The following is a 25,871-nucleotide window of genomic DNA, read 5'->3' as shown; positions in this document are numbered from 1 at the left end:
GTTCCAATAAAACAGCCACAGGCCGCCGTTTCTGAAATCCTCTGTTTATAAAAAGACGTTTCTGGATCCAATAAGGAATCAAGATATCTGCAGGCATTTCAGTACCTTCATGCAGATCCGGCCAGACTATTATTTGGTCAACATGTCCTCGTCAAATCCGACAGACGTGGGGGGGGGAGAAGCTTGGACACAGGCCGGCCTGGCTGCTGGCTTAACGGGCACTGAATTAGAAATGGAGCCGCGCGACGTTTCATGGCACCACTGTGTGTCAGCCTGCATCGCTCTTGTTGTTATGTTTTGCTTTGTTTTTCTTTACAGTAACTGCGTCTCCATGCGCTTGTTTGTCTCCTGAGGTCTGATTCATTTGTTTGTGGCAGAGGGTGTGTGTGGCCGGAGTGACTAAGCCACCGAGTGCCACATGACATGACGGAAATCCTGAACATCGGCTGAACACTAAAGCTAAAATCAGTCCACTTCGGAATACAGTTTGTACCCTGTAAAGCTGATGAGTTTCTGCTTCTGACAACAGTTGGCCGAATCGGGAGAAGACGGGTTAGATGATGCAACATTTCCCGAAAATTGCTTTCCCTAACTGATCATGGACGTTGACCAGAACGAGATTACAAAGATGAGTCATCGCCTGCATCATAATCTTTTATGCCGCTGCAGCACCGTGCTCAGATTTGAGTACTCAAGTACAGGAAATGACGGGCAAAGGGGTTTGTAGGACACGGGCCTTCAGCGCGGGCGGATGAGGTCGCGGTTGTAAATAAAGAAAAAAAACGAGTTGTTTTGAAAATGAAAAGGACATCTAAAATATTTTCCTGATTGGGGCTCAAGGCAACAAAGCGCACAGTGGTTGTCTGTGTTGTGACCTTACGTGAGTGAAAGAGAAGGACAGCTTTGTTCGAGAGGAGGAGTAAGACCGTTTTGATGACACAGATTTATCTTTTTACTTTTCACGGTTCTTCGTTAATCACGGCTCACTCGGGAGGTTGCCAGGCGAGCAAAGTGCAGAGATAAGAGGCGTATTCAGTTTGTCACTGAAGACGAGGACTTCAGCAAAAATGCAGAGCTGAAAGTTCACTCAACTCAACAAGGGGAAGAAAAGATTGACGGAAACAAACTCAGTGAACGACTGAGGGCCTTTTAAAGACAGAAGGGAGGGGGGGGGGAAAGTGGAAATCTGAAAATGTGATCTGGAAAAAGGAAAAAGTTTTGGAGCGGCTGAGCGGAACAGTTGAGAACACACGACACATAAACAGATGACGGCGCAGAAAGGTTTGCAGTATGAAGGTGCCCTTTTACGTGTTGTTTCATGTAGTTAAATCTATTTTTAGTGGCTAGTTTGGGTTTTGGGGGAAAGCTTGGCGTGCCCCCTCGAACCAAAAGAGTCGGGCCGCTCCGTTAGACTGCCACCTCCGCACTGAAATGTGGACTGTTTGAAGCCAGAGGGGGAAACAATCATCCAATAAGAGGAGAGACTGGAGGTTAGGTGTAGATGTTTAAAAGAACAAAGCCCGTTATTGTGAGAGTGACCAGGAGATGCAGCGGCGTCATTGTGAGAACAACTTATAACTAAAGGGTGACTCCACCAATTTTATGCATTAAAGTGTGTTTACAGGTCTTGGGGGGCGAACCACCTCAAATGTGAAAACAGTAGAATGAAGCCTTTTGTGCCTCCAGAGGAAGCCGCATGTATCAGTTGTATCATGTGATCAATTACCTCCAGTAATGTCACTCAGTGGTTGAGTTGCATTGTGGGTAATGTAGGCGCAAGGTTTTGAACAGGAGGAACAAGCGTGGAACAATAAAGAAAATATCCATCTGTTGTTTTCCATAACGATGCTGCTTTTTTCACTCCCCGAAACTTTTAAAAACACTTTAATGCATAAAATTGGTTGACTTACTCTGCTGAAGGTACACTATGCAACATTCCATAGACTCATTCATCATTTGTGGTGGTGTTTGCTCCTCTGAAGATGCTGTTTGTAAGAGAAGTAGATTTTTGAGTCTCAGGTGAAGTCTTGGGATTGTTGGACTGGTCTTCTGTCAGCCCAAAGCGTCAGTTTTGGATGATTTGGGAAAACCGAAGCGTCATGAGTTGGGAATGAGAATCAAAAATCAACTTTTCGCACAAATAGCACCTTTGAACGATGACTTGTTTACAAACAGCAAACCACCACTCCTGCACAGTATGCCGTTACTCCTACACAGAGTTCAGTTTTCTGCAACAGGAACCCTGATCAAGCACGGAAAATTGTCAGATCACATCCAGTTTATTAGGAATTACAAACTGTATTTTTTGCAGTTATTGCATTTCCTCGCGATGCTCTGATTTCATTAAAAGCTGCTTTACGCTTCAAAGATGTTACTCTCTGGAAAATAAAGGCAGAAATCCAATATCGCACAGGATATGAAGGGGTTTCATATTTCGGATTGCTGTCTGTTGTTATCATTAATTTGTTTTAAATCCCTTCAGGCTTATCCTGTTTTCACAGAGATATTTCCCAGATCTACCCCAATCTGGTGTATCACTGTGGATATATTTGTCTGCAACCCTCGGCCGAGCTCGACTCTCGCCTTCCCCCCCCTGCATGTCTCTCCTCTCGCCACTTGGCTTTCTCTCTTTCCTGCCTCCCTGCGTTCATTCCAGTCTGTCTGGTTCTGTTTGAAAGTGCCCTTTACACGTCAGTAGTGCAGCACAGCGGTGGATGGGTGAGGAAGGGTGTGTGTGTGTGTGTGTGTGTGTGTGTGTGTGTGTGTGTGGTGTTGGTGGAAGGGGAGGGGGGGCTTTCCATCGCTCTAACTAGGTCAGTGAAGACACACCCCTCTCTCCCCTCGCCGTGCCCCTGCTCACCCTCCCTCCCCCCCCCGTCTCTCCCTTTTCCTCTTCTCCCTCCTGCTGTGACGCAATGCAGACTTTCTGCACAGTCCTCCCGCTTCTCCATTATTACCTCCCGAGTCTGAAACACACCGCACGACAACACAAACTTCCACTTTGTCAAAAGAGTCTTTTAGCAGACAGCAAACCGTCACCAGCTGAACAAAGCACTTTCATAGACGAGTTTGATGAATCAGCCGCACCACATGGATCTGCTCCAGAGTCTGAACGATCCGATCCAACTTTTTTTTGTTGTGATGACAGCCTGCACAACGCATTGCATAATGTTTGTATGGGTTGACAATCTGCGATCAGTTGTGACACATGGAGGGTCAGTCAAGTGGATCAGAAAGTGTGTCACTGTTACTGTGCTTTTGCTTTGGAAACACACACTTTTATAAAAAAAAAAAAAAACAACATAAAAAAACTCCTCTATTGTGCTGCTGTGTGTGTGAGAGGCGGCAGAAAACAATCCCTGCATTCATCTGCAGTTTTTGAACCCCATAAAAACACTTGACTTGTGTCTCGTCATGTGTTTGTGCCGTCTGTCCACAGTATGGACTGAGAATCATTAAAAATGCACGCCTAGGCGCAAAGTCCAAGTATTACATAAGACCAGCCTGCTGCTCCACAATCCCAACACTAGATGTCTCTGTTCCCTCTGGCCGTGCTGTGATGACTCATCTGGGCGGTTATATATGAACTGAGTTACAAAAATCTCACCCATGCCTGGGTTTCGAAGGCAAACAGTGTTCGTCACAGTAAACAACAATGTTAGGTGAGATATGTTGACGCACTGAGCATTGTACGTGTTCAACAGATGGGTTTAGAGAACTGGGCGGTGGATGATAAACCTGTTTGGAAACCAGACAAAGGAGTTATGTTTAGCTGCTGTCATGCATGTACATACATGAGCAGCTCATGTCAAATGGTGAAAACCTGAGAAAATCTGAAGGAATAAACGTTAAAAAGGGGCTCTTTTTTAAAAATGTAAAAATAGCAATGGAGGATGTAAAGGAAATATAGGAAGGATGAGGAAGTGTGTACACAGTACATTGTGGAGGAAGCACCATGAGGCGAGGCGGAAGCAAGAATAATCACAGTTGAGGAACATGTGAAGGACACCGGATTAACTTTTTCCACCTCGCTGTGCACACCGGCCTTCTCCACTGCAGATAGAAATATCACAATTTTGTCGGTGTCCACGTGTGATCCCATGTGTGATCCCATGTGTGTGTCCATGTGCCTATGTGTGCATTCACACTCAATCGGGTGTAACGGGGTCAAGCTCACATGGCAAAGCACGCCGATTCACACTGGAGATACACGCAGTTGCCGCGTCACATATTTGCATTGGCATCAGATTTGTGTCTTCGTGTTGCCACAGACAAAAGCAGTTCTGTTTTTCCATAAGCCCAGTCACTCATCTGTGATTGTGACACGGGTCTCATGACTGTCTTTTGTGTTTTATAACGTATTAGATGTTCCGTATAGAATGCATCGGCAGCTCAGAGGCTCTACCTCTATTCAAGTGTCTCTGGGTGTGGCGGTTGAATCTGCTTTGCCGGGAACAAAAGCGAGAGATGAGTGGAGGCGGTGAGCGAGAGACTTGTGGCTGATTGTGTTTGTCAAGACTAGTCTGGACAGACTGCAGAGATTTAAACATTGGTGCAACTCTATGTGTGTGTGCGTCAGCAGACCTCTTCCACACTCACACACTCACACAACCGTGAGGAAACATTTCCAGGCTGAACTAAGCAACATGTTGGAAGGATACATGGAGGTTTAGAGAAGTGGCCTCCTGGTCGGAGGGTTGCTAGTTTGATTCATGTGACTATTTGTACAGAGGAAACAGACGAGAACAAATCTCTCTCTGTTCAGCGCTCTTGAACAGGCGCTGAATGTTCAGGTGCGTTTATAGTAAAATGCTGCAGCTCCGCTTTGCAAACAGGAGGAGCCGTCTGCAGAAATTGTGTTTGCAGAAAGCAGCTCGGCCGAGATGAATATTTGATACTTTATAATTAAAGTGAGATGGTCTGCAAACACTGATGTGGAGCTGTAGAGTCAAACATTAACTTAAAGGGACAGTTCACCTCAATGTCAAAAATACATATCTTACCTCTAACCTGTAGCTACCTGTCGATACTTATCCATCTAGGTTGGGTAGGTGAGTTATGGAGATATAATTATGTCGTAAAGATGTCTGCCTTCTCTCAAATATAATAAAACTAGACTTTTGGTGCCAATAAATCACATTTGAAAAACTTTCTGAAAATCATGGCACGGTCTCTGAGGATAATTCACAGAGCTTAATGTGAGCAGTTTGATGGTGCAACTATTTTCTTTTCTATCAAACTACGCCCACCACGCCCATCGTATTACCATGCAGAAGGGAGCTTGCATCTACTCATGGATGCGAGGTTTGGCTTGTAACAGTGCAGGATTGAACAAGTTTTACAGTTCACAAAACTAAAAACAACCTAAAAAAAAAAAAAGAGAAAATGGCTTTATACAGCTCGTACAGTGTAATCCAAGTCTCTGAAAGCTACGAGATCCCCAGTTGATTTGAAAAGATGTTATTTACCATCTAAATCTGAAATCTTGCAGCAGCTAAGCTACAAGTGTTGGCGCTCTCTCTGACTGAAGGGCCACTCCATTTGGGATCTGAGGGCATCCAGAGACTTGGATTACGCCAGATGAGCTGTATGGATTAATTTTAAAAAAAATTCTGTTGTTTTTTATTTGTTTAAAAAAGTATCCAATCTACTTCAGTTGTGTAGGAAAATGCTGCAACACTGTTCAGTGGACAACAAAACGTATTCTTACTTTCCATCTACGTGTGGTTGAGTAGATAATGTCTGTGTTTTCATTTTTGGGTGACCTTATCCTTTAAAGCTCTCCCTCTCAGCTGAGCTGCAAAGTTATTTAATTAGCTTAGTAAGCTAGCCTTTCGTCCTTGTGTGATTGCACGCTGCCTTCTGCATGCTGATCTGGAGAGAAAAAGAGTTTTTCTGATGTATTATTTGGTGCTTTGCGCAACACAACCCGAGTGCCTTCTAGTTCCATTATATCTAAGAGAAGGCATCTCTGTGATCGATAACTCCAACACGAGGCAGATAAAACCAGCAGTGTAGATGCATGAAACGTGAATGTAAACTGAATCACAGGTAAGAGGCAAAATGTGGGGTTTTTTTTCCATTGATTTGGGGTTGAAATGTCCCTTAAAAGGCCCAGAAAATGACACTAAACCTTGATGAGTGAATGAGTTTATATGTTTTCAAGCATATTTAGTTGTTATTTATTAACAATTAAACTCAGCTAATCTCCTACATCAGGTTTGTGCAGGTGTGGTTTTTTGGATTGACGGCAACAAAACAATCTACCAACTGTCATCAGATCTTAATCAAACGCTGCTGCATGCAGTTGGTCGGTGGAAGTATGAGCATGAGTCCCGCCTGCCTCGAACCGGTGAGAAGAAAGACGAACACTCAAAATACTCCTGCCGTTAAAGACATACTTGAAAACAAAATATGATTCACATGTTCTGATGTTAAAAGGATCCAGTTTTCACTTCACTGCAGGTCGTGCTCGGGCCTCATATACAGGTGTTAATGATTTCTGATGTTCTGTGATGAATGACATAAGAACTGTATCTAGACACTTTACAATAGCTCATTCTCGGCAGTGTAATCGAGTGTAAGGCGGGCCAAGGCCACTGCAGTAATATATGTCTGTGCTCCTGTTGTAATGCCTGTGAGGCGGGGGAGTGCCAGCTGAGATGAATCTGTACCTAATGACCTGTGATTGAACTCAGTCTGCTGCCTTTATCAAACTCCAGAGTTGTAAAGTGAGTGAAAAATTAAACTGATAAGAAACTGAGGGGGGGGGGGGGGGGCGAAAAAAATAGAAACATATGTGCTCGAGTGAGGTGCGGTAACAGGAGCCGGGCAGATAAAGAGAAACGGGTGAATAAAAAGACAGGAAAGATGGAGGAGGAGATGGGACGAGAATATAAAGTGGAGTCGAGGAGAGGAGTTGACTGTGACTATCTGACACACTGACCCGGTGACGCAGCAAAGCTCACAGCTCACAGATTACGGTGGGAGGGGAGGAGAGAGAGAGGGATTAGCAGTAACTCCAGAGAGGAGAAAACAGGGAGATTAACTGAATGAGGGAGCGAGGGATTACAGGAGCCAGAAATAATCCCAGCAAACCGACTGGCACAGTCCAGTACGTGTGTGTGTGTGTGTGTTGTGTGTGTGCCCGCGCTTGTTGCCTCTTCGTGGTTTTGCAACTTACAAATAAGTCCAAATGCGGAAGTGAAGGACGCGGCCTGGTGAATGTTATCTACAGTACATGTAGCTCAAATTACCCCAGTTCCTGTATGCATGCATGCAAGCGAGCGATTTACAATACTGCGTGTGAGAAGATGGGCTGGAATGTAAGGAGTCGGTGCTGTGAAAGGCAGAGAGATTGGCCACGGGGCCCCACTGAAACCATGTGCAGCCAATCAGTTACAGTTGGTCCCTCATCCCTACAAAGACTCTTTGATGTGAGCGAGGCCTTTAAATTCAACCCTGGGGAGTCACAAGGCTGCGCCGGCTTTGATCTGAGTCAGGAGAAACCTTCTGCTTTTCCTTCTGGACAGCAACAAAACGTCGGCTTGTCTGAAAAAGCGCTGGCGATGGTGTCAGCAACAAGCGTCACTCTTAACCTACTTTTGTGTGCATCTCCCATCTTATATTTTCTCTTCTTTTAAATTTTGCCCTTCAAAAATCCCCCCTTGTTCAGTGTGTTTTATCTCCCAGAGCCTAAAATACCCCTGACAGGTGTGAGCTGTAAATACATAATGATGCTTCTCTGCTGACAGATCGTTCCTGCCCGTCACAGCCTCCACAGGGCTGTCACTTCAAAAACCACTGCCTTGCTTTGGCCTTGAAACAGCTCAAGGCAAAGTGGCCACGGGCTGTTTCACCTGTGTGTGCTTGGTGTCGCACAATATCCGTCCATTTATTTATGATTCTTCCCCCATCTGCTCGATCATCCTGTTATGCTGCCGTTGCTGGCAACCTCCCAAGATCCTCTCCCGCTTCTCCCGGCACTAAGCTCTCCTCCTTCTTCTTTTCCTTCTCCTTCCTCACCTCTTACTCTATCATCGGGCAACAAAATGTCTGCCACATACGAGCCAATGCCGAAGCCGCCTTCCTCCTCCTCCTCCTCCTCCCACTCCCTCTCTCTTTCTCTCTTTTCTCCTTCCTCTGCTGTCTAACCATAGAGCTGCACAGCGGTTACGTAAGAACTGAGGTCAAAGTGTCACTGCCGTTGTCAAGGGAGACACAGAACAGAGGGGCTTTAGAGGAGATTGTGCACAAGGGGGGGGAGAGAGACAGAGGGAAGAACAGCACACACTCAAACGGTTGGGAGGAAAGATTGTGCAGAAAAAAGGCGAGAAACATAAGGATTTGAACATGTGTGCATGAATAAAAACATCAAGATGCTGGAGCGCATTTCACCGGGGCTGTGACGAGGAAGCGACTATATATACCAAAACAAAATAAAAAAAAAAAGATGAGCTGTTTTGAAAAACAAGGAAGAGGGAAAAGGGTTCGGGAGAGAAAAAAACAAAAGGATGTGAACGCCTGTGTCTCTGCGTGGGATGAGAAGCAGAAAAGGAATCTGTGATTGGAGCTCTGTGCTCGACTGCTCCAGTAACCTAGTTTGAGTAATCTCTGCCTTCATGCTGTTTCATAACACTCCTGCCAGAGCATTGCATCATAAGGCCACCCGCTACAGCAACCCCCCCCCCACCCCCCACTCCCTCCATCTCTTTATCACAGTCACAAACGCCGTCCTGAACACACACAATTTACATCAGAACCAAATAGCACAAGCTGTCCGAAGAAAATGACTCACAAAAGCACAAAAAAACCCAACACATTTGTTTCCATTGTGCCTGTATATCACGAGAATTAAACAAGTCAAATACATCAGACGTTGCAGGAGTGTTCATGTGACATGTTCCTGCATATCCAGTGCAGAGATATAAAGCTGAAACAGGAACCAGACTGCTGTGAATCATAAAAAGTGTTTGGCGAGGTCACTGGGTGTAAACTCAGAGTTGCTCCACAGAGGACAAATTGAATGGCGGTGAGCAATCGCTGGGAGGGGAGCCAGGGATCTTGATGATACTCAATGAACACAACTTAGCAACAAAGCTCATTTCAAAACAACAGCTTAGATGAATATACTCATGAGTACTCATACTCATTTAGGTCCACAGAATGAGTCTCGGAATCACTAAACGCAGCAACACAACTGCGCGTGTAATGCCATTCTTTTTTCTTATTACTTTTGGAACCGAGGTGTTAATTTTAATATAAATCACAGGCATTATTAAAGGTGGCAGCTTGATATAAAGTGAAACAGCAGATTTCTACAGTTAAGAAACACAGTCTTTCCACCGAGGAGGTTGGGTTTGTGTCTGTTGGTTGGTTGGTTGTAGGAAGTTCTCCTCACTTCCTTTAACATTGCAGGATATGGTACGGTACAATACAATACGATACGATACGATACGATACGATACGGTACGATACGATACGGTATGGTACGGTACGATGCGATATGATACGCTACGATATGATAAGACATGAGGTCTATCGTCACCTTATGAACATTGCTCTTGAGCTTTGTGTTACTTACATTGTATGTACGTGCAATTGCCAATAAAAGAAAAACAAACAACACATTGAAAGACTTTACACAACATTTTTTGCGCCTGGGAGCATGTCGCACTCAGTATTGCACAAAACAACATATTGCATTGTACAGTAGCATTGCACAAAATAACAAGCATTGCATTATAGAAGCAGGAAATTGTTTGACACGGACAACAGATCTAGGTTATTTAACTGTTCTATAGAGGCCATGTGGGCATTTTGTTGAAAGTAACTAAAAAGTAGTGTAATACATAATTTATCACTCTACGTAACTTTACTCTGAAGGTTGCTAGAAATATGTTTTATATTGCATTTCGAGAGTAACTTGCCCAACAGTGGCTCTGAAGAATTAAAAAGGCGTGCTGGTATGCTATGAGTGAGTATCCGTCATCTGTGACTCAGAATTACAAAAAACAGCATTTAAGAAGCTGGAACAGGTAAATGTGATGCATTTGTGCTCAACAAATAGGATGAATTGATAGTTTACAGTCATAAAGGTGTAAAGAAACAAGAAAATATTTACAATTAAGAAGCTGGAATCAGAGAATTTGGACTCTCTTCTCTTAAAAAGTTCATAAATCTGATTGTTTGATTCCATTAGTCCATAGTTGACAACTGATTGATGAATCTATGCAGCTCATGTCTTATTTCTCGTCTCCTCTCTGGATTTTCTGCAACACTTTTAAGGCTTTTATCAGAAGCAGACATTCACATTACAGCCGGGCGACACAGCCTTACAAATAACAGCTCAATACTTTTCTCTTCAGAAGTTCTGCATCGATGCTCCGCCGAGATTAGAAAATCAAAAATCGTGATGTTTGGTACTAATTACCTCGATATGGATATTTTCACAACACATTAAAATAATAACATTCATGATTTATGATAGAAGTGATCAGCTTTAATGACGCGGAAAAAACAACACCGATATTCAAAATCTGTGATGATATTTAGTTTATTTATATGCCCAAATATCAATATGATACTGATATATTGACTAGCCCTTGTTTACATGATGTCGTGTGGGCTCTCTGGCAGAAGAGGAACTTGTCTGAAAGCTTCTGGCTGCGTGTTGTTTAACAACACCTAATTAGACAAGTATGAATCACATATTCTGTTACTGTAACTTAACTGGTGTAAATGACATGAAATCACGGAAGCAATTTATATTAATGTTTGTTTTAAAGCTGCACCTATTCTGGGTCTAATTACCCTCTTATTGTCTCCTGGAAATGAGGATCTTTTTTTAATTTATTTCATGTCTCCCTGCAGGAGTGAGTGAGCGATTCTCTCATCCACCTTAAACTCGCTCCCGACTGCGCGCCCCCGCGGCCGCTGCGAGAGGAGCTGACGGCAGTGAGATCATGGGAGAGTCCAAGCTCGGAGAAAGTAGGTTAGCAGGGTAGACTGAGAGGAAAGCAAACGGAGAGTCAGAGCAGAGGGGGGGTTGCCGAACACATCTCGTTCACCGTGGGACTATTCTGTCAAAAAAAAAAAGTTGAGCCGAACCTTTTTTCTCGGAGACGATGCGATCCAAAGCGACTTTCTTCACTCTTTTATTCCGCTTGGACTTGATCGAGCGATAGAGGAGAGGAGTTCGGGTAGTTTTTTCTTTTTTTCCCCACATCTTGTTTGTTGGTCGTGCTTTTTGAAAGCTGTCTGCAGCCGGGACGAAGTTTATATTTACAGATCCGGCTCACCGCGCTTTTCTTTATTATCATCATTATTCTCCTTCATCCTGTCACCGACATTAAACCACATGTAGCCGAGTTTCTTGTCGTCCAGCCTTCACAAAGAAAACATCAAAATGAGAGGTAAGTTGATTTTGTTAATGTCACAATAAATGTGTTTGAACTTGGTTTGAAGGATCGCACTGTTGGGGGGGGATTTGTACGACCACATGTGTGTGCACGGGGGGGACTTGAGTGCGCCTGTTTTCCTCCCAGTGCGCACTAATCCCTCCTGACTGGATTATCCGTGCACGGAGCCAGAGGCTGCATGCTCAACACACACTTAAATTCAGCGTGCAATGATAAGAAAAAGCTTCTAAATCACGAGAATGTGCTTAACCAGATAAATTATGCTTCTTTTTTTTTCTTTTTTTTTTTTTCAAATCACCGCGCAGGTCTGTTTATGTTGGACTCGGTCCACAGTTGGACACATGCGCGGTTACGCAGTATGGTTCGTAACGGTGCCAAATGGGTCTGTTTTCTCAAAGAAATGTGAGTCATTTCTCTCAGCAGGGAGTCCTTCTGTAAATTTTGTCTGGGGATCCATGTTAAGAGTTATGCAATGAGGAGAGGGAGGGGCCATGAGAGGAGGCTGCTGTTAAGCAAAACTAGAATTATGTAATCCAGATTATCAGGTTTCGGATCAGGTGAACTCAAAACTGCAGCGTTTGACTTTTTTTTAAATACATTTGCTTCAAAGAACAGATAGTTTATGAATATGTTGTTTGGGCATTTTTTGGTTTATAATTATCAAATTTTAATTTTCGCTTTTAAAAAAAAAATAAAGCAGTTTTTGTGATTTTTGCAAACTTTTTGTCGTGGTAGCTATTTTTTTCACTTTGCAGAATGAATTGGCGCTGTTGGCGTAGTTGTGATGTTGTTGTGATGTGATGGCTGTGCCAGCATGGCCGACAGTGTGAGAGGAAGAGGGGCCTGGCTGTTCCACTGACCTGGTTATGTCACCCAACATTATACAGCGCACGCAGCGGAGGGAGGAGGGGCGGCTGTGGGAAGCGCCGTGCCACCGGGCCGTGCAGCGCCATGTGCGGTTGCAGGCGCGCAGCGACGCCTGGCCTTCAACGTGTCTCTTCCTGACACAGGCTGAGCTTGAACTTGGGGGCTGTGGAAAGAAGGTGGGGGGGGGAATTATTAACAGGGAAGGTTGGTGTTATACGGCAACATAACACCTGAGTGTTTTCATTAAAATAGGTCAGTAATTACATGAAAAACATTTGTAAGTGTTGTTGGACATCTTTTGCAGTGCATCTAGGTCAAGCTGTAACCTCTGGGAAAAAAAAAAAGAAAAACAGATTTTCATGCAGATCATAATCTTAATCATCCCTGTCTTAATAGAAATAATAACCTGGTGTTTGGTTCTGTTCCTACGTTGAGTTTCTGTTTTTTTCTCTCTGAGCCTCAAATCTTTTCTTGTGCAGGACAGGCGATAAGGCTGCAAGGAGGTTTTTTGGAGGAGGAAAGAGATTATTTTTTGCACTCAAAAGGGTGAGGGAGGGAAGGAAGAAGCAGAGGGGGCCTCTGGTGGAGGGAGGTTCCACTTCTGGCAGGATATCCAAATGTAAACAAACTGCGGCCCACTCTTAGCTCACTGTTCTGCCTCCAAATGTAGGTTAGTCGCCCAGCCTGTCGCTCCCTCGCTGGCAAAGCTTGTCAGCAGTTTTATTCCAGTTCCAACACGCATCTGCAATCGCAGTCGTCTTACTCATAAAATTGTCGAGTCACGCCAGCAGCTCTGGCATGGTGACAGACTTTTTTAGGGGACTGCTCCTGTTGTCTGGAGCTCCGACGCTTCCTCATGCATGTGTGCAGAATGTATTTCTCGAACACAGACACGTTTGAAAGACTTCTTCAGATTCATGACAGCCAGCAGAAGCGGCCTATGGAATTCTTCGCTCTGCTGTAATCCCCCCTCTGTGGGCCCCAGCTTAGCCTCCACTGGTATTTGCATCTTTTAAAATAGAGCCTCTTGATTTGAATGCAGCAACAGCCGGATTGTACGTCTACATGCATTTTGGGTTAAGTCTCATCTGGTTCTTTGGGAGTAAAGTGCTGATATTGTGTGACAGCTGTATACCAGAGAATGGGGTTAGTGGAATAATGGATTGGAGCGCAAGACAAGAAAAACATGTCTTCATGTCAGAGAATGTATCTGCTCTCCTTGGGTTGATCTCTGCAGGCCTTGAGGCTTTGTGAGCTCCTCGGCTCACAGAAACATAGTAACGTGGTCGAACGCTCCCACACTCTATCCAGATTTCAAAAGAGGAAAGACGACCATGGTGGGTTATTGTGATACAGCTCAGCGCTGTGCAGTAAGCCTACACCCGGCTGTGTGAAGCATGACATAACACTTCACAGCTTTAGACCAATATAGAGCATAGGTATAAGGCCCTCCACCTTCTATTGTATGTGGCGCCTCATTCTGTCAGTCATATGAAGACGTAAGGGAAAGAAACAGTAGCACGTACAGATCCCTTTTTCAATCTGTGGCTCAAGGGCATTTAGCAGTGTGCATATCGTGGACATTTGCATAATAAGAAAACAAGAACATTGTGTGCGTGCATAAAAAGAGGTTGTTACATGATAAAAACGAGAAGTGATCTGCGTGTACTCTGAATATAGGGAGGGTCAAAATTCAGCTTTTTATTTGTTTTCCTTTGTCAAATTACTGACACAGTGACACACTGAACAAAAGGGCAATTCAGTAGGTGTGGAAAACAGTTAACATAGTTACACAGGCAAACTGATTAAAACGCTGGGGGCCAGCGACTGTCAAAGTGTCAGTTCACAGTTTTTTATTTTGTGCGAAGGCTTGGGTGTGCCGTGCTAATATGCAAACGCCAGTCCGTGTTTGCCTTTTTGCACAAGTTCCCCTCGTTTGTTGCATTTTTTTGTGACCTGGTTAATGTGTTGTCCTGCAGCCTTCAGGCATCATGTTAGCAAAAAGCAGGATTGGTATCGATGTTCTCACAACGCTGTCCCTCCCTGGAGAGCAAAAGGTCAGATGTCTGAGACCTGTGTTTAAGCACAGGTCAACGCTGATATTCAGGGTTAAAGGTTAAACATTGCTTTAACATTAGTGTGGGGACTGTTGTTGTCTCTCGATTAGGCACATTAGGCAGTTTAAGCTGTTATATCTGTCAAGTAGCTTTTTTTCTGTTTTGTTTTTTTCACCTAATAACTGTGTGGTGTTGGAGAAGTAATGATTATTCAATGAATCAATAAGTAGATAGGAGGAAACTATTCATTCATTTTGTCTTATACGACAGCAGAAAGACCATATTTGTGTTTTGGGACAGTGAGTCCAAATTTGGAATATGTTGGCTTTGGCTCCAGAACATTGAGATGGGCATTTTTCACCCTTTAGTGAACGAATAATTGATTAATCCAAAAAAATAATGGATAAGATTGGAAGAATCCATCAGTAAATCTTTAAGACACACTTGTTAATTTTCTGTACCAAGGAGATGTAGGGGCTACAACTAAAGAATACTTTCATGATCATTTTATCTGCTAGTCAAAAAAAAATGTCAAATACATTTTAAAAAGGTGTTCATCACATTTTCCCAGAGCCCAAAATAATGTCCGTAAATAGCTTTTTTTATCCAACAAACTGTCAAAAACCCAAAGACTCTTCAATTACTGTCAGAAATGACAAAGAAAAACAGAGCGTCGTCACATTCAGCAGGAACCAGCAAATGTTTGACATTTTTGCTTGTGTCAGTGTCAAAATAGTCAACGATTCATTTTCGTCTGATTGACATATTGGATGTTGGAGATGAATATTTCCCCGTGTCTGGGTCGTGCCCATATATCCGCACATAGTCTGAGAGGAGGAGTGAGAAGGCATGTATGTGTGTGGTTGTAGCAACAGGGGTGGGTGGCTGGGCATCTGTGTAATTCTGGCTCTCAGCACAGGACGAGAATAGAAATGGGTTGAAGCGAAGGCTCAATGTCAAACACCAGGGAGAGGGGTGCCTGCTGAATAGCTGACATTCAAGTTTATAGTTAGTCTGCGTTGTTTGGGCCGTAGCCAGGTACAGTATGGGCTGTTACAGTTAAAAATCAAAAGTGGTTTCTTGTTATTAAACCAGCGCAGAGATTGATAATTGTGTAGAAATCAGTCGATACAGAAGTAGAGTTCAGTGACGATCTGTCTTGGGCATGAACTGAATGACTTTGTTTTGTTTTCTGTGGCTCATCGCCTCTGTAGGTTAATTTCAATGTTATGTAACTAGCCAATTTTACTGATGCAAGCTACGAGCCTTTAGGGAAATGTTTCAGAGGGAAGTGTGAGCATTGTTCAGCTCCACCTTAAAACTGGTCTGCGGAGAGCAGGGAGCGCGCACGCCTCCCTCCTCCCTCTCCCCCTGCAGTGGGAAAGTGTGTCAGTAGGACAGAATGTCCACATGGGCTGACAGGCTACAGCGCTCGAGCGACGGATGACTCAGCCAATACCGAGGAGGCTGCGAGCGCCGCTCAGCCAGTGGGAGAGAGGGAGTCGGAGGAGGGCGGGTTGTTGGTGTTGCTAGAGTGAGCCTGCTGAATGAGTGTTGTGAGGAATGCTCACAGACGAGAGTTATATAACTGCGAGCCGAGGGAGGGGTGGAGGGGGAACCTGAGAGAAAGAGAGGAAGGGAGGGAGGGAGAAGGAGGAGGGAGATATTTTTCCATTGCATGCCTGCAGCTGCCCTGATCAGTTGGAGTATTTTAGTCAACTGTTTTAGAGAAGAGACAGCCGACTGTGTCATTACAGGGGAAAAGAAGTGGAAAGTTGTGTTTTCCAGTACCTAAGAGTGCAACAATCCCTCCTCGATCACACAGTCCACCTAAGTAGTTTTCCAGCCACCGTCCACAAAAAAGTAGTTCAAGAGATTTCTGTACAAAGGACTGTATAGACAGCAAAGCATCTAATGATATAGCTGCTGTATGTTGTTTATCTCCACGGTCGAGAGAGAAGGAGCCTCTTTGTGGCTGAGGCATGTGATTCCCTATCTGCTTGTGTACTCTGTTCCCTCATGGGGGCCTTATGCAGGGTGCAGACACACAGTTCAAGTCAGCTTATCTTCCCTTCTACAGTGTGTGCTTACTGTAGGACAGTTTCTCTTATTGAAATATGTTTTTATCTTTCATTATTAGGTGCAGAGTACAGGGCTTGTCAGATTCAGTTTCAAACAATGTGTTACTGATTTCCTAATAATAACAATAAACCGTGATATATTGCTTTTGCGTCAAACAAAACAAAGGGAAGTGCAGCGGTCATACAGAATCATAAAAGATAGAAGATGTGAGATCAATAAAAGACAAAACATGAAAGTAATACTTTTTTTTGGAGTATTAAAGACCTCAAAAATCTGAATTTCAAAAGCTCCCAGAGTGAAGGGAGGCAAGGACAGTGTGAGGTGTAATATAAGAACACAATGAAACAGAAAAAGGCTCACAGCTGCATTTCGTATCAGCTGGAGGCAGGAGATGGCCTTCTTCTAACGGAGCTCAGAGCAGACAGCAGTCTCACCGTGAGGAGATAAAAGGCATGGACGACCTTTTCAAGGTCTACAGAAGATTCAAAAGACCTAATTCTGGCCGGGTAAACAACATCGTAAGACAACATGAATGACCAGCGAAGGGGAGAGAAAGAGATCATGCCTGCCCTGGAATATGGCTCCTTTGTATTATAGTGATGGCGAAGCCTTTGTGCCATTAAGCAGGAAGACGTGCTGTTTATCCAGGGTAAAAATAGAGAAGGCGCATTCATAAAGAAAGGGTAATTTTGCCATTTTGTAAGGTTCGAGTGGAAGCAACTGTTTAGCTGTATATCATTAGCATATCATTGGAAAAGAGCTACACATGAATGGAGTTATGTAACATACTACTTGGTTTCACCAGAAGAGACAGGGCCCGAGGAGAAAGATGCTTTTCCAAATACAACATGAAAAACTTCACTATAAATCTTTCAATCTTACCGAGTTCATTTGTTTAACTTCTATCCAGCACAATGACCTAGAAAGTAGCATTTCAGTGAGATATAGGAAACGTATTTTTAAGACAATTCTCACTTTTTCTTTTGCCTGTTTTCTTTATTTGTCACCCTTTGTTTTCTTTTTTTAAACTTATATTTATATATTATATATTTTCCGGCATTTAACTAGTGAGATGATGTAGATCTGTACAGAGCACAGACGTCTTTGCAGTATCTCGGACATTGTTTTCAGTCGTTGTAAAAGCTTTCTACGCTGGTGCTGAATATATGGCAAATATAGGATTCTGTGAAAGAGTGTGTTATGACTGGACGGATGATTAATGGTATTGTAGGTTGTGTAAGTGTTGAGATAATGGTTTCTGACAACAGCCCCTATTATGACTCAAAAGGGGTGACACACAAAGATGTAGCTGCTGCCGATCGAGCTCGCCCTCTATGTAAATTCGATTATGCAGCAGCAATATTCTGACCTCTCTCGTCCTTTTGTTCTTGTGTCTTGCAGCTCAGATCGAGGTCATCCCTTGTAAGATCTGTGGGGACAAGTCCTCAGGAATCCACTATGGAGTCATCACCTGCGAAGGCTGCAAGGTGAGGAGGAAAAACACAGAGTAAAAACCAGGCGTTCTAAACTCTACTCAAGCCAAACTGTTCAAAAGCGCACGTTGTTTACAGTGTTTGTATGTGTGTTTGTGTCTAGGGTTTCTTCCGTCGCAGCCAGCAGAACAATGCTATGTACTCATGTTCCCGCCAGAGGAACTGTCTGATCGACCGAACCAACCGGAACCGCTGCCAGCACTGCCGCCTACAGAAGTGTCTGGCCCTGGGCATGAGCAGAGATGGTAAACACACAGAGAACACACTGTGCTCTCTTTATGCGCTAACTTTAAACATGAAATTCAGCAGTCACTTCATCACAACTGACTTTTATTAAACTTAAATCTTTCACATAAATGGGGGAGAGTTCAGTAGATAGTGTTTCTCTGGTGATTCCCAGTGTGACTGTTCCTTTAATTTAAAGCCGATACCAGGAGAATTTGAAACCTCTCAGCTGTAAGGTTTCACATCAGCTGTCACCCTCTTCAGCAGGGTGTGAGGCAAAAACAAATACAGTAAACAGGCTTGAGAGGTGACGAGCTGTCAACGAGCAGACTGGATATAGGGACTAGAACATACAGTTCTTATGGATAGGTGGAAGAAATGGGACAGAAATATCTTACAATTAGGTTTAGATTACAGCTTTAGAGAACAAATTGGTTGTTTCAGTAAAAATCTCTGCACTAAGGGGAAAAAATAAATATTAAAAATAAAAATACGTTCAAAATAAGTATTTTCCTCTAATGTTGAGGTGAACGGTCCTTTTAAATATGCATAATTCTTTGTAAGATGGCTGTGAATTGTTTTATTTTGTCGCCTAATTATGAAATCTATTTTCTGCAGCCGTCAAGTTCGGTCGCATGTCCAAGAAGCAGCGCGACAGCCTCTACGCTGAGGTGCAAAAACACCAAAAGTCCCAGGAGTGTGTGGGCTCCGGAGGAGCCGGCTCTACCACCCTGTCCTTACCCAAGGAGGACGGCATCTGTGGCGGTGGCGGGGAGGATATGGAGGAAGGTCTGAGCCGGTCCTACAGCACTGGGGGCTCCAGCTCCACCCTCAGCGACCTGGACGACATTGCGGCGCTGCCTGACCTGTTCGACCTGCCACTGACCCCCGAGGAGGCCAGCGAGTACTGCAGCCTGGATCTGCTCGGCGGAGGAGGCAGCGCCGGCAACACCTCCAACTCGTCGTCCTCTTCCTCCACATCCTCATCCTTGTCCAATCAGAATTCCCCGCAGCAGACTGCACTAGACGGGGTGGACGGCAACGGGATCCAGCTCCTGCATACACACTCTCACACACATCCGCTGCTGGGACACATACATGCACTGCTGGACCAACTGCCTGATGACTGCTCAATAACAGACCTCGGTGAGACCTGATAATCATAAATAACTAATGATTTCTTTGTTCATTTACTCATTACCTACACAAACAGTGCAGAGTGAAAACTATCGATTCAAAGACAAGCTTGAAAACAAGGACAAATAAGGCATGATGGTGTAGAGGTATTTATAGAGGTGAGGAAGCACAGGCATTTTTTAGAGAAGTGTCTTTAGAGACCTTGAGGAAGAATACATTTATATTTAATTTGACATCTTAAAGGCTGTTGGCAACAATGAGGCTTTGAATGGGACTCTGGGGAAACAATGAGTAAATATTGTGACTGGAGGATATTAGAAGTGCAGGAAGTGTCCTCACAACTGAAGAGATTAGATGAGTCGATGAGCCACTGGCACTCAATTTTGTCGAGGGCAGAAGTGGCAGACGTAGCAGCGGAGTGCTTCAAAGCAGCTTGTTATTCGAGGTCACGCTGTCACAACGTGGACACATAAACAAGATCACTGTTGAACTCTTCTACACTCTCTCTGTCAACCTAAGTGACAGAAATGCTGATCGTGCATATGCGTTTTTGTTTTCACAGAGCACATCACTCAGAGTATTGTCAAGTCTCACTTGGAGACGTGTCAGTACAGCGCCGAAGACATGAAGAGATTCACCTGGATTCAATACACACCTGAGGAAACACGCACTTTTCAAAACAAGGTACATATTAGATCAGAATAAGAGGTCAGCATCATAAAAATCTAATAGAAATATTAAAAAAAATATAATTGTGACCTCAAAACAATGTGCTGAGTTATGCTGAAGTGATGTCAATGGATTTATTCATCGAACTTGTTTCTGTTTCACTCTTTCAGTCAGCTGAGTGGATGTGGCAGCAGTGTGCACACCACATCACCAATGCCATTCAGTACGTGGTGGAGTTTGCCAAACGCATTGCTGGCTTCATGGACCTGTGCCAGAATGATCAGATTATACTGCTAAAAGCAGGTCAGTGCCCAGTCTAAAAATACTCACTTCTCAAATATTTAATGCAGTGTGATACTCTTCTAAAGTAAACTGAACCTGAAAACTTGCTAACTTTAGCTCCTTCCTGTTTTTTTTTGTCTCCAACCCTCTATCTTTACCTTATTTACTCTCCGTTGATGTGATTGAATAAATGGCACACCCCTGGTTTGAACATGGTGATGAAAATAACAACATTTTCAATTACCTTCTTTATCTATTCCAAACATGTATATCCATATCTGCATAAATATATGTACATATGTGACATAAAACACACATTTATTCGACAATGCATTTACTTTTTGTAAATCTTTTGAACTTTTCAAAAAAATCTTGGTGGATATTCATGCTATCCTGTTGATTTTTAAACGGTTCAAAAATGTCTTATATCTGCTGTGCGCCAATCTGGGTCAAAATTATTTACATTTTTGTTGTGTTGTTTTGTGCATGTTGGAGTATCTTTGCCCCCCTCTGCTCCTTCCCTCTCCCCTCCTCTTCTATCCCCATCTCCCGATATCTATGCCTCTATCTATGGCTACCCTTTCAGGCTGCCTGGAAGTCCTGCTGATACGCATGTGCCGAGCCTTCAACGTCAACAACAGCACCATTTTCTTCAATGGGAAGTTTGCCCCGGCTCACTTCTTCAAAGCACTTGGTGAGGATCAGATGAGAATGCAGATGTGCGAGCTCTAAAGCGTTCAGATACCATGAAAGCTTCTAATGTGAGATAGAAAATCTGCAGCCGTTATCACACGCGCTTTGCATCAATTACCATAAAGGATGAAGGAAATGCCTTTGTTCCTACTGTTCTGAATCCATTAAAAGACATCTCTGAATTGACAGACACTATTTATCATATTAAATGACTTGACTGTGGTAATTGTTCCTGAAACGTGAAAAGACAGGGCTTCCAGATTCAGTCTTGACAACAGCAGTTCCATAAAGCAGGAACTTGCTTTGATCAGAGGAAATTAAAAGTCTGCCGCTGGGTGTTGATTTCCAATTTCTGAAGCACGATCTCGACACTTAAACACAGTGTTACAATGCAACCCTAATGGAAAAAGTGAAGACTAACACCATTTAACAAAGCAGTAAACATTTTGATAAACTAATGTCTTAATTCTCGAAATTATGTTGAGTAAAAAGATATATTATGTCAGTCAGTACAACTTTATTTCTCTGTCAAAGACTGAGATCTTATGACAATCATTTTAATTCAGAAATATAGTAGTCTTCAAGCTATTTTTGAGTAGTAGTAATTAATAATGAACAATTAGTAATTGATCCATTTCCTGTGTGTTCACAGGTTGCGACGACCTGGTCAGTGCAGTGTTTGACCTGGGAAAAGGACTCTGCCGCCTGCAGCTGTCTGATGAAGAGATGGCTCTGTTCAGCGCTGCCGTCCTTCTATCTCCTGGTGATTATTTTGTTTTTCCTCCTCTTTCTGTTTGTCTTTCTCACTCATGTACGCATACATAACCAAAACAAGTTCAAGTTCAAATATAGCAGTCTATTCAAAGCTGTTCTGTCCTTGGTAAAGACACGATGAAGATGTCTCACACGTGTGTTTTTTTAGTATATTGTTGGAGCTTATTTAGCTAACATGTAAAAAATGGTGTTATAAATGTGGTCAACTTTTGGCTTACATTTAGTGGTTAGTACATGACATTGCTTAAATGATGCTGAACATGTTTAACTTAAAGCAGCAGCGTACCATTCCTCTCACCTTCTGCTGAAACTTTTTTATATATTTTTATTTTATTTTATTGGAGAGATCTGAAAGTATACAATCGTAGGAAATACTCAGCTGAATCTCGGGGAAATGATGTATAAATGATGCGTGAGACTTTCTATTTTATTGAATTGTGTAGCGTCTTTGATTTGAATATTCACCTAGACTTTTGAATAACCCAAAGCTATTTTTAAAAAATACATGCTGTCCTTCATTATCTTCTGGACAGATCTTTGCTTCAGAGTCGATTGCACAATTTTATACTTTCATACAAATTAAAATGACTAAATAAGAGAAAAATAATTAGGAAAGAGAAACAAGAAAGAAAAAATAACAACTGTCTGTTCGAATTCAAATCTCAGGCTAGACTGAAAGAATATTATTTAATGTCTATTTTTGTGGTGAATCATATCCCACCTTTTTGTGTGATCTCTGATTATCAAAGTACATTTTCCCATGAACAAAACTGTTCTATCCCTGACAGCCACGTATCATTTTTGTGGATTTTCTTGTCTTTGTCACACGCTTCATGGCTGTCACAGGCAATATGTTAAAGAGATTTCAAAGGTTATTTTAGTCAAAATAATACTTTACTTTATGTTTACTCAGCCTCTTCCAACAATGGGATCAGTATAAGAGACGTGAAAAATGTGTGCCGTGGTTGCGAGCCTGTAATCCCAGCTACAGATCTAAATGCATTCCAGTGCATCTGCTTGGAAAAAAACATGGACGCCTGCATCAAACGGGTGTTTGTATTGCAGTTCTGTGAACTTCACAAGTCGCTGATTGAACAGATTCGCACATTGCGAGAGATGAGAGGCGTAGGCTCATGCTGCATGCTTGCAAAGATTTCTATCAACTGCGACTTCCCTGAAAATAAACAATAATCGCAACTACAAACATGTTGTTAAAGGTCATTTCACAATATAAACACTGCAGAAAGTAAAGAATGATGAACAGGGGGAAGGTAGCTATTCACTGTGTGCTGCGATACTGCTGTGTTGCCGTGTGTGCTGATGTTGGATAACCTTAGAGCTATTTAAGGAGAAACAAGACTGTGTGTTAAGACGAGATGTTTTTTTCTATCTTGTAGACCGACCCTGGCTAACGGAAGGCCAAAAGGTTCAGAAACTGCAGGAGAAAGTCTACCTGGCTCTGCAGCACAGTCTACATAAGAGCGGTGCTTCTGATGAGAAACTGGACAAGGTAAAGACAAGCCGCCAGAACTCCTCTTAAACAAATACTCTTGAGTAAAGATTCAAATACAAAACCTTACCTTTCAACATCTTCTGTCCCTGCAGATGGTGTCCAAGCTGCCGACAATGAAGTCTATCTGTAACCTCCACATCGACAAGCTTGAGTTTTTCCGTCTGGTCCACCCAGAGACCGCCTACAGTTTCCCACCACTGTACCGGGAAGTGTTCGGCAGCGAGATGTCCCTGCCGGACTCCAGCGACAGCTAGACGGATAAATAGACAAAAACGAGACAGATGAAGAGAGTGTATAAAGAGGTAGGGAAGCAAAAGGAGAGACAGAGTAGGATAGAGATGTTGAAGCTCAACAACCAGCAGTTAAAGAGACAATCCAGGACTTTAAATACTCGTCTCCCATGATCCCAAAGTAGTCCTCCACTTTCCCAGCAGGCAAAAGCACCTTACACTACAGACCGCACATGCTCATGGTCCTCTGCACATTGTAGCATTAACAACAAGCGATTGGGCGTCGTAAGAATAACACAGCAGCCCACTAAGCACAGGACGGCTCTGAGCTCTAACACTTGTTGAACATCCGATCCACTGTGGATCGCCCAACCAGTAATGAATGTACCTCATCGATAAGCACCAGTGCACAAGTCAGAACTTTACAGTGAATGTACGACTCTGCCACCAGGTGTGAGTTTAGTCGTAGTATTAGAATGATCAACAGGTCTAACTATTAATACAATTACCGGTCGACATTTCTCTCGATATTAATACATCTCAGTATGATACGCGTGGGTACTCATACAGACAATATATTTGTACTGACCATCACTTAGGGACCAAGATCATCACTCATATTCTCCGCTAAATGAAAAGACTCACACGGACTCACATCTTAGGCTTAATCAGCTGAGAATCGGTCTCACGCACATGTAGTCAGTGTTCGGTGCTGCCTCTTTGCAGGCTCTTGTAATGCAATGAGAAACCTCAGTCCCACACACCCCTTTCCTTGTAAATGCCACTTAGAGACAGGACAAGATGAAATTATCTTTAATTTATATACACATTTATAAACAAATATTTTAAATAAGAATGTAAATAGATGAATATATAAGTATATGGAGAGAGTTAGAATGTGTGTGAAAGAGAGAGAGAGAGAGAGAAAGACCGGGGGAGAGAAGAGTGGATAGTCAGATGTGGAGAGAGGGCGGAGAAAAAAGACGGATACTTCGACGAAGGCGGATCTTTTTCTGGACTATTTCCTCTCTTGACAGTACTCTCAGGTTTCCGTGGCAACAAGCCCCTCTTGCCCCCATGACGGCACAAACCGAACCCAGCTGGGTTAGGTGCGGTCATCACGCAAGCGACGGGGTGGACACTTGTTGCAGATGCAACACAGCAGGGGAGGCAGCATACCCGAACAAAGGCGAGGTGACATTGCCTTTGTCCTGCATTTAAACTGAACGCTTTCAGACTGTGCTGCTGCTGCCTTCCCCCTCCCCGCCTAAAGAGACAAGAGGACACTAAAGAGAAGAGAAATCAAGGCAAAAGATGACTTCACAAACTGTAAAATAAAAAGGGGATACACATACAGGGTCCCCCACCTGTTTCTAACCAGCAGTCAGTAAAGTAGGTGTGGTATATTTGTCTTTCACTCATAATGTTTCAGTTGGCCGGAACGACGACGATCCATAATATGTATCATGAACCCTCCTCGCTGGTTGGAGCAACTGTATTATTTTGTACATTTGCTGTTCCTCTCCTTAAGTCCTGATCCCAACACTTGTCTGAAGCACTTATACTTTCCTCTTTCTCACTGGACACTTGTCTAAGGCCAGACAGAGCTACCAGCTGCCCCCCTGAGATGGGCCTCAATGCCAGTAAGACGTCATAGTTTTCAATCCGTTTCATTTATCTTTGTTTTGTTTCTCGTTCGGACCTTTCATGTACATACATAACCTGCTTTCTGAAGGTTGTTATAGCATTGAGAGGATGATGATGATGATGAAATGATGATGATAATGTCTTACCCGGGGTGCTGTGAAGTTTCTGAGCAGAGTCCGAGGACCTGCCGCCTGCCGCTCAGGGAGCTAGCTGTGATCTCTTGTCCCTTTATTTCCAGTGTCGTCTTTTAGCCTTGTGCTCCTCACACCTTTGCACCTAAGATGAGACCCATAACAATAATCACTGTGGACGTAAGTTCTATTTTTGTGAATGTTACTCACAAAGTGTCAAAGCCCTTCCTGTTTGTCCTAATATTGTAACATTTAAAATTTTACGAGACATAGGAATTAAAAAAAAAAAAGAAGACATAAATAAATCACTTAGAGTTCAAGATGAAGATGGGGTTTAATGTTTCTTTTGCTGTGATTTTCATTTATTTGTCAGTCTTTTATCCACCTTTTTTCTTTACGCGTCTCCACTTCTGTCTTGTAAAGTCAGTGATCTATTTTTTTTTTTTTTTTCTAATTGAAGAAAGATTAGGAAAAGTGCAAACACAAAAGAGTAGTTTGTCTCCCTTCTCTTTCCCTGTATGACAAAATGTACAAGAGGTATATTACTAGTCCAAGAGTAACTGAGTCACACAGCGCGATATACATTGTTGTCCGATGGGATACATTATATGTGGTTTTAAGAATGTAATAAATGGTTTCTTTTTCTTTTGA

General features: G+C 43.1%; 2 protein-coding genes across 3 annotated transcripts in view; one reads left to right on the top strand and one right to left on the bottom strand.

The window, feature by feature from the left end:
* The window catches only part of LOC115573308 (G-protein coupled receptor 55), a 27,579-nt gene extending 4,277 nt beyond the window's left edge, over positions 1–23,302 (bottom strand). The window contains exons 1-3 of one of the 2 annotated variants that reach the window (XM_030404037.1): positions 23,280–23,302; positions 17,796–17,906; positions 12,281–12,450 (exon numbers count right to left, since the gene is read on the bottom strand). The gene's annotated coding sequence lies outside the window, so the exon portion shown is untranslated. Of the gene's footprint in view, positions 1–12,280; positions 12,451–12,693; positions 12,856–17,795; positions 17,907–23,279 lie in introns of those variants that run through there. The other variant, XM_030404039.1, reaches the window with a different exon arrangement.
* LOC115573307 (nuclear receptor ROR-beta-like) lies at positions 10,936–25,871 on the top strand. Its single transcript, XM_030404036.1, has 10 exons — positions 10,936–11,414; positions 17,828–17,913; positions 18,023–18,164; positions 18,763–19,290; positions 19,844–19,965; positions 20,121–20,253; positions 20,819–20,926; positions 21,578–21,688; positions 23,097–23,209; positions 23,305–25,871. Exons 1-10 carry the CDS (start codon positions 11,408–11,410, stop codon positions 23,464–23,466), a joined length of 1,512 nt encoding a protein of 503 aa, XP_030259896.1. The 5' UTR covers positions 10,936–11,407; the 3' UTR covers positions 23,467–25,871.

This window comes from Sparus aurata, chromosome 21, assembly GCF_900880675.1.
Source record: "Sparus aurata chromosome 21, fSpaAur1.1, whole genome shotgun sequence".
NCBI lineage: Eukaryota > Metazoa > Chordata > Actinopteri > Spariformes > Sparidae > Sparus > Sparus aurata.
Note: the sequence above shows the minus strand (reverse complement) of the source record. Positions and strands in the feature narration are given on the sequence as shown.

Excerpts from the sequence above, each read along its gene's own strand:
- LOC115573307 (XM_030404036.1), top strand. Across the intron at positions 19,291-19,843 it reads CTGCTCAATAACAGACCTCG|AGCACATCACTCAGAGTATT; the intron begins GTGAGACCTGAT and ends TTGTTTTCACAG. Across the intron at positions 21,689-23,096 it reads TGCCGTCCTTCTATCTCCTG|ACCGACCCTGGCTAACGGAA; the intron begins GTGATTATTTTG and ends TCTATCTTGTAG.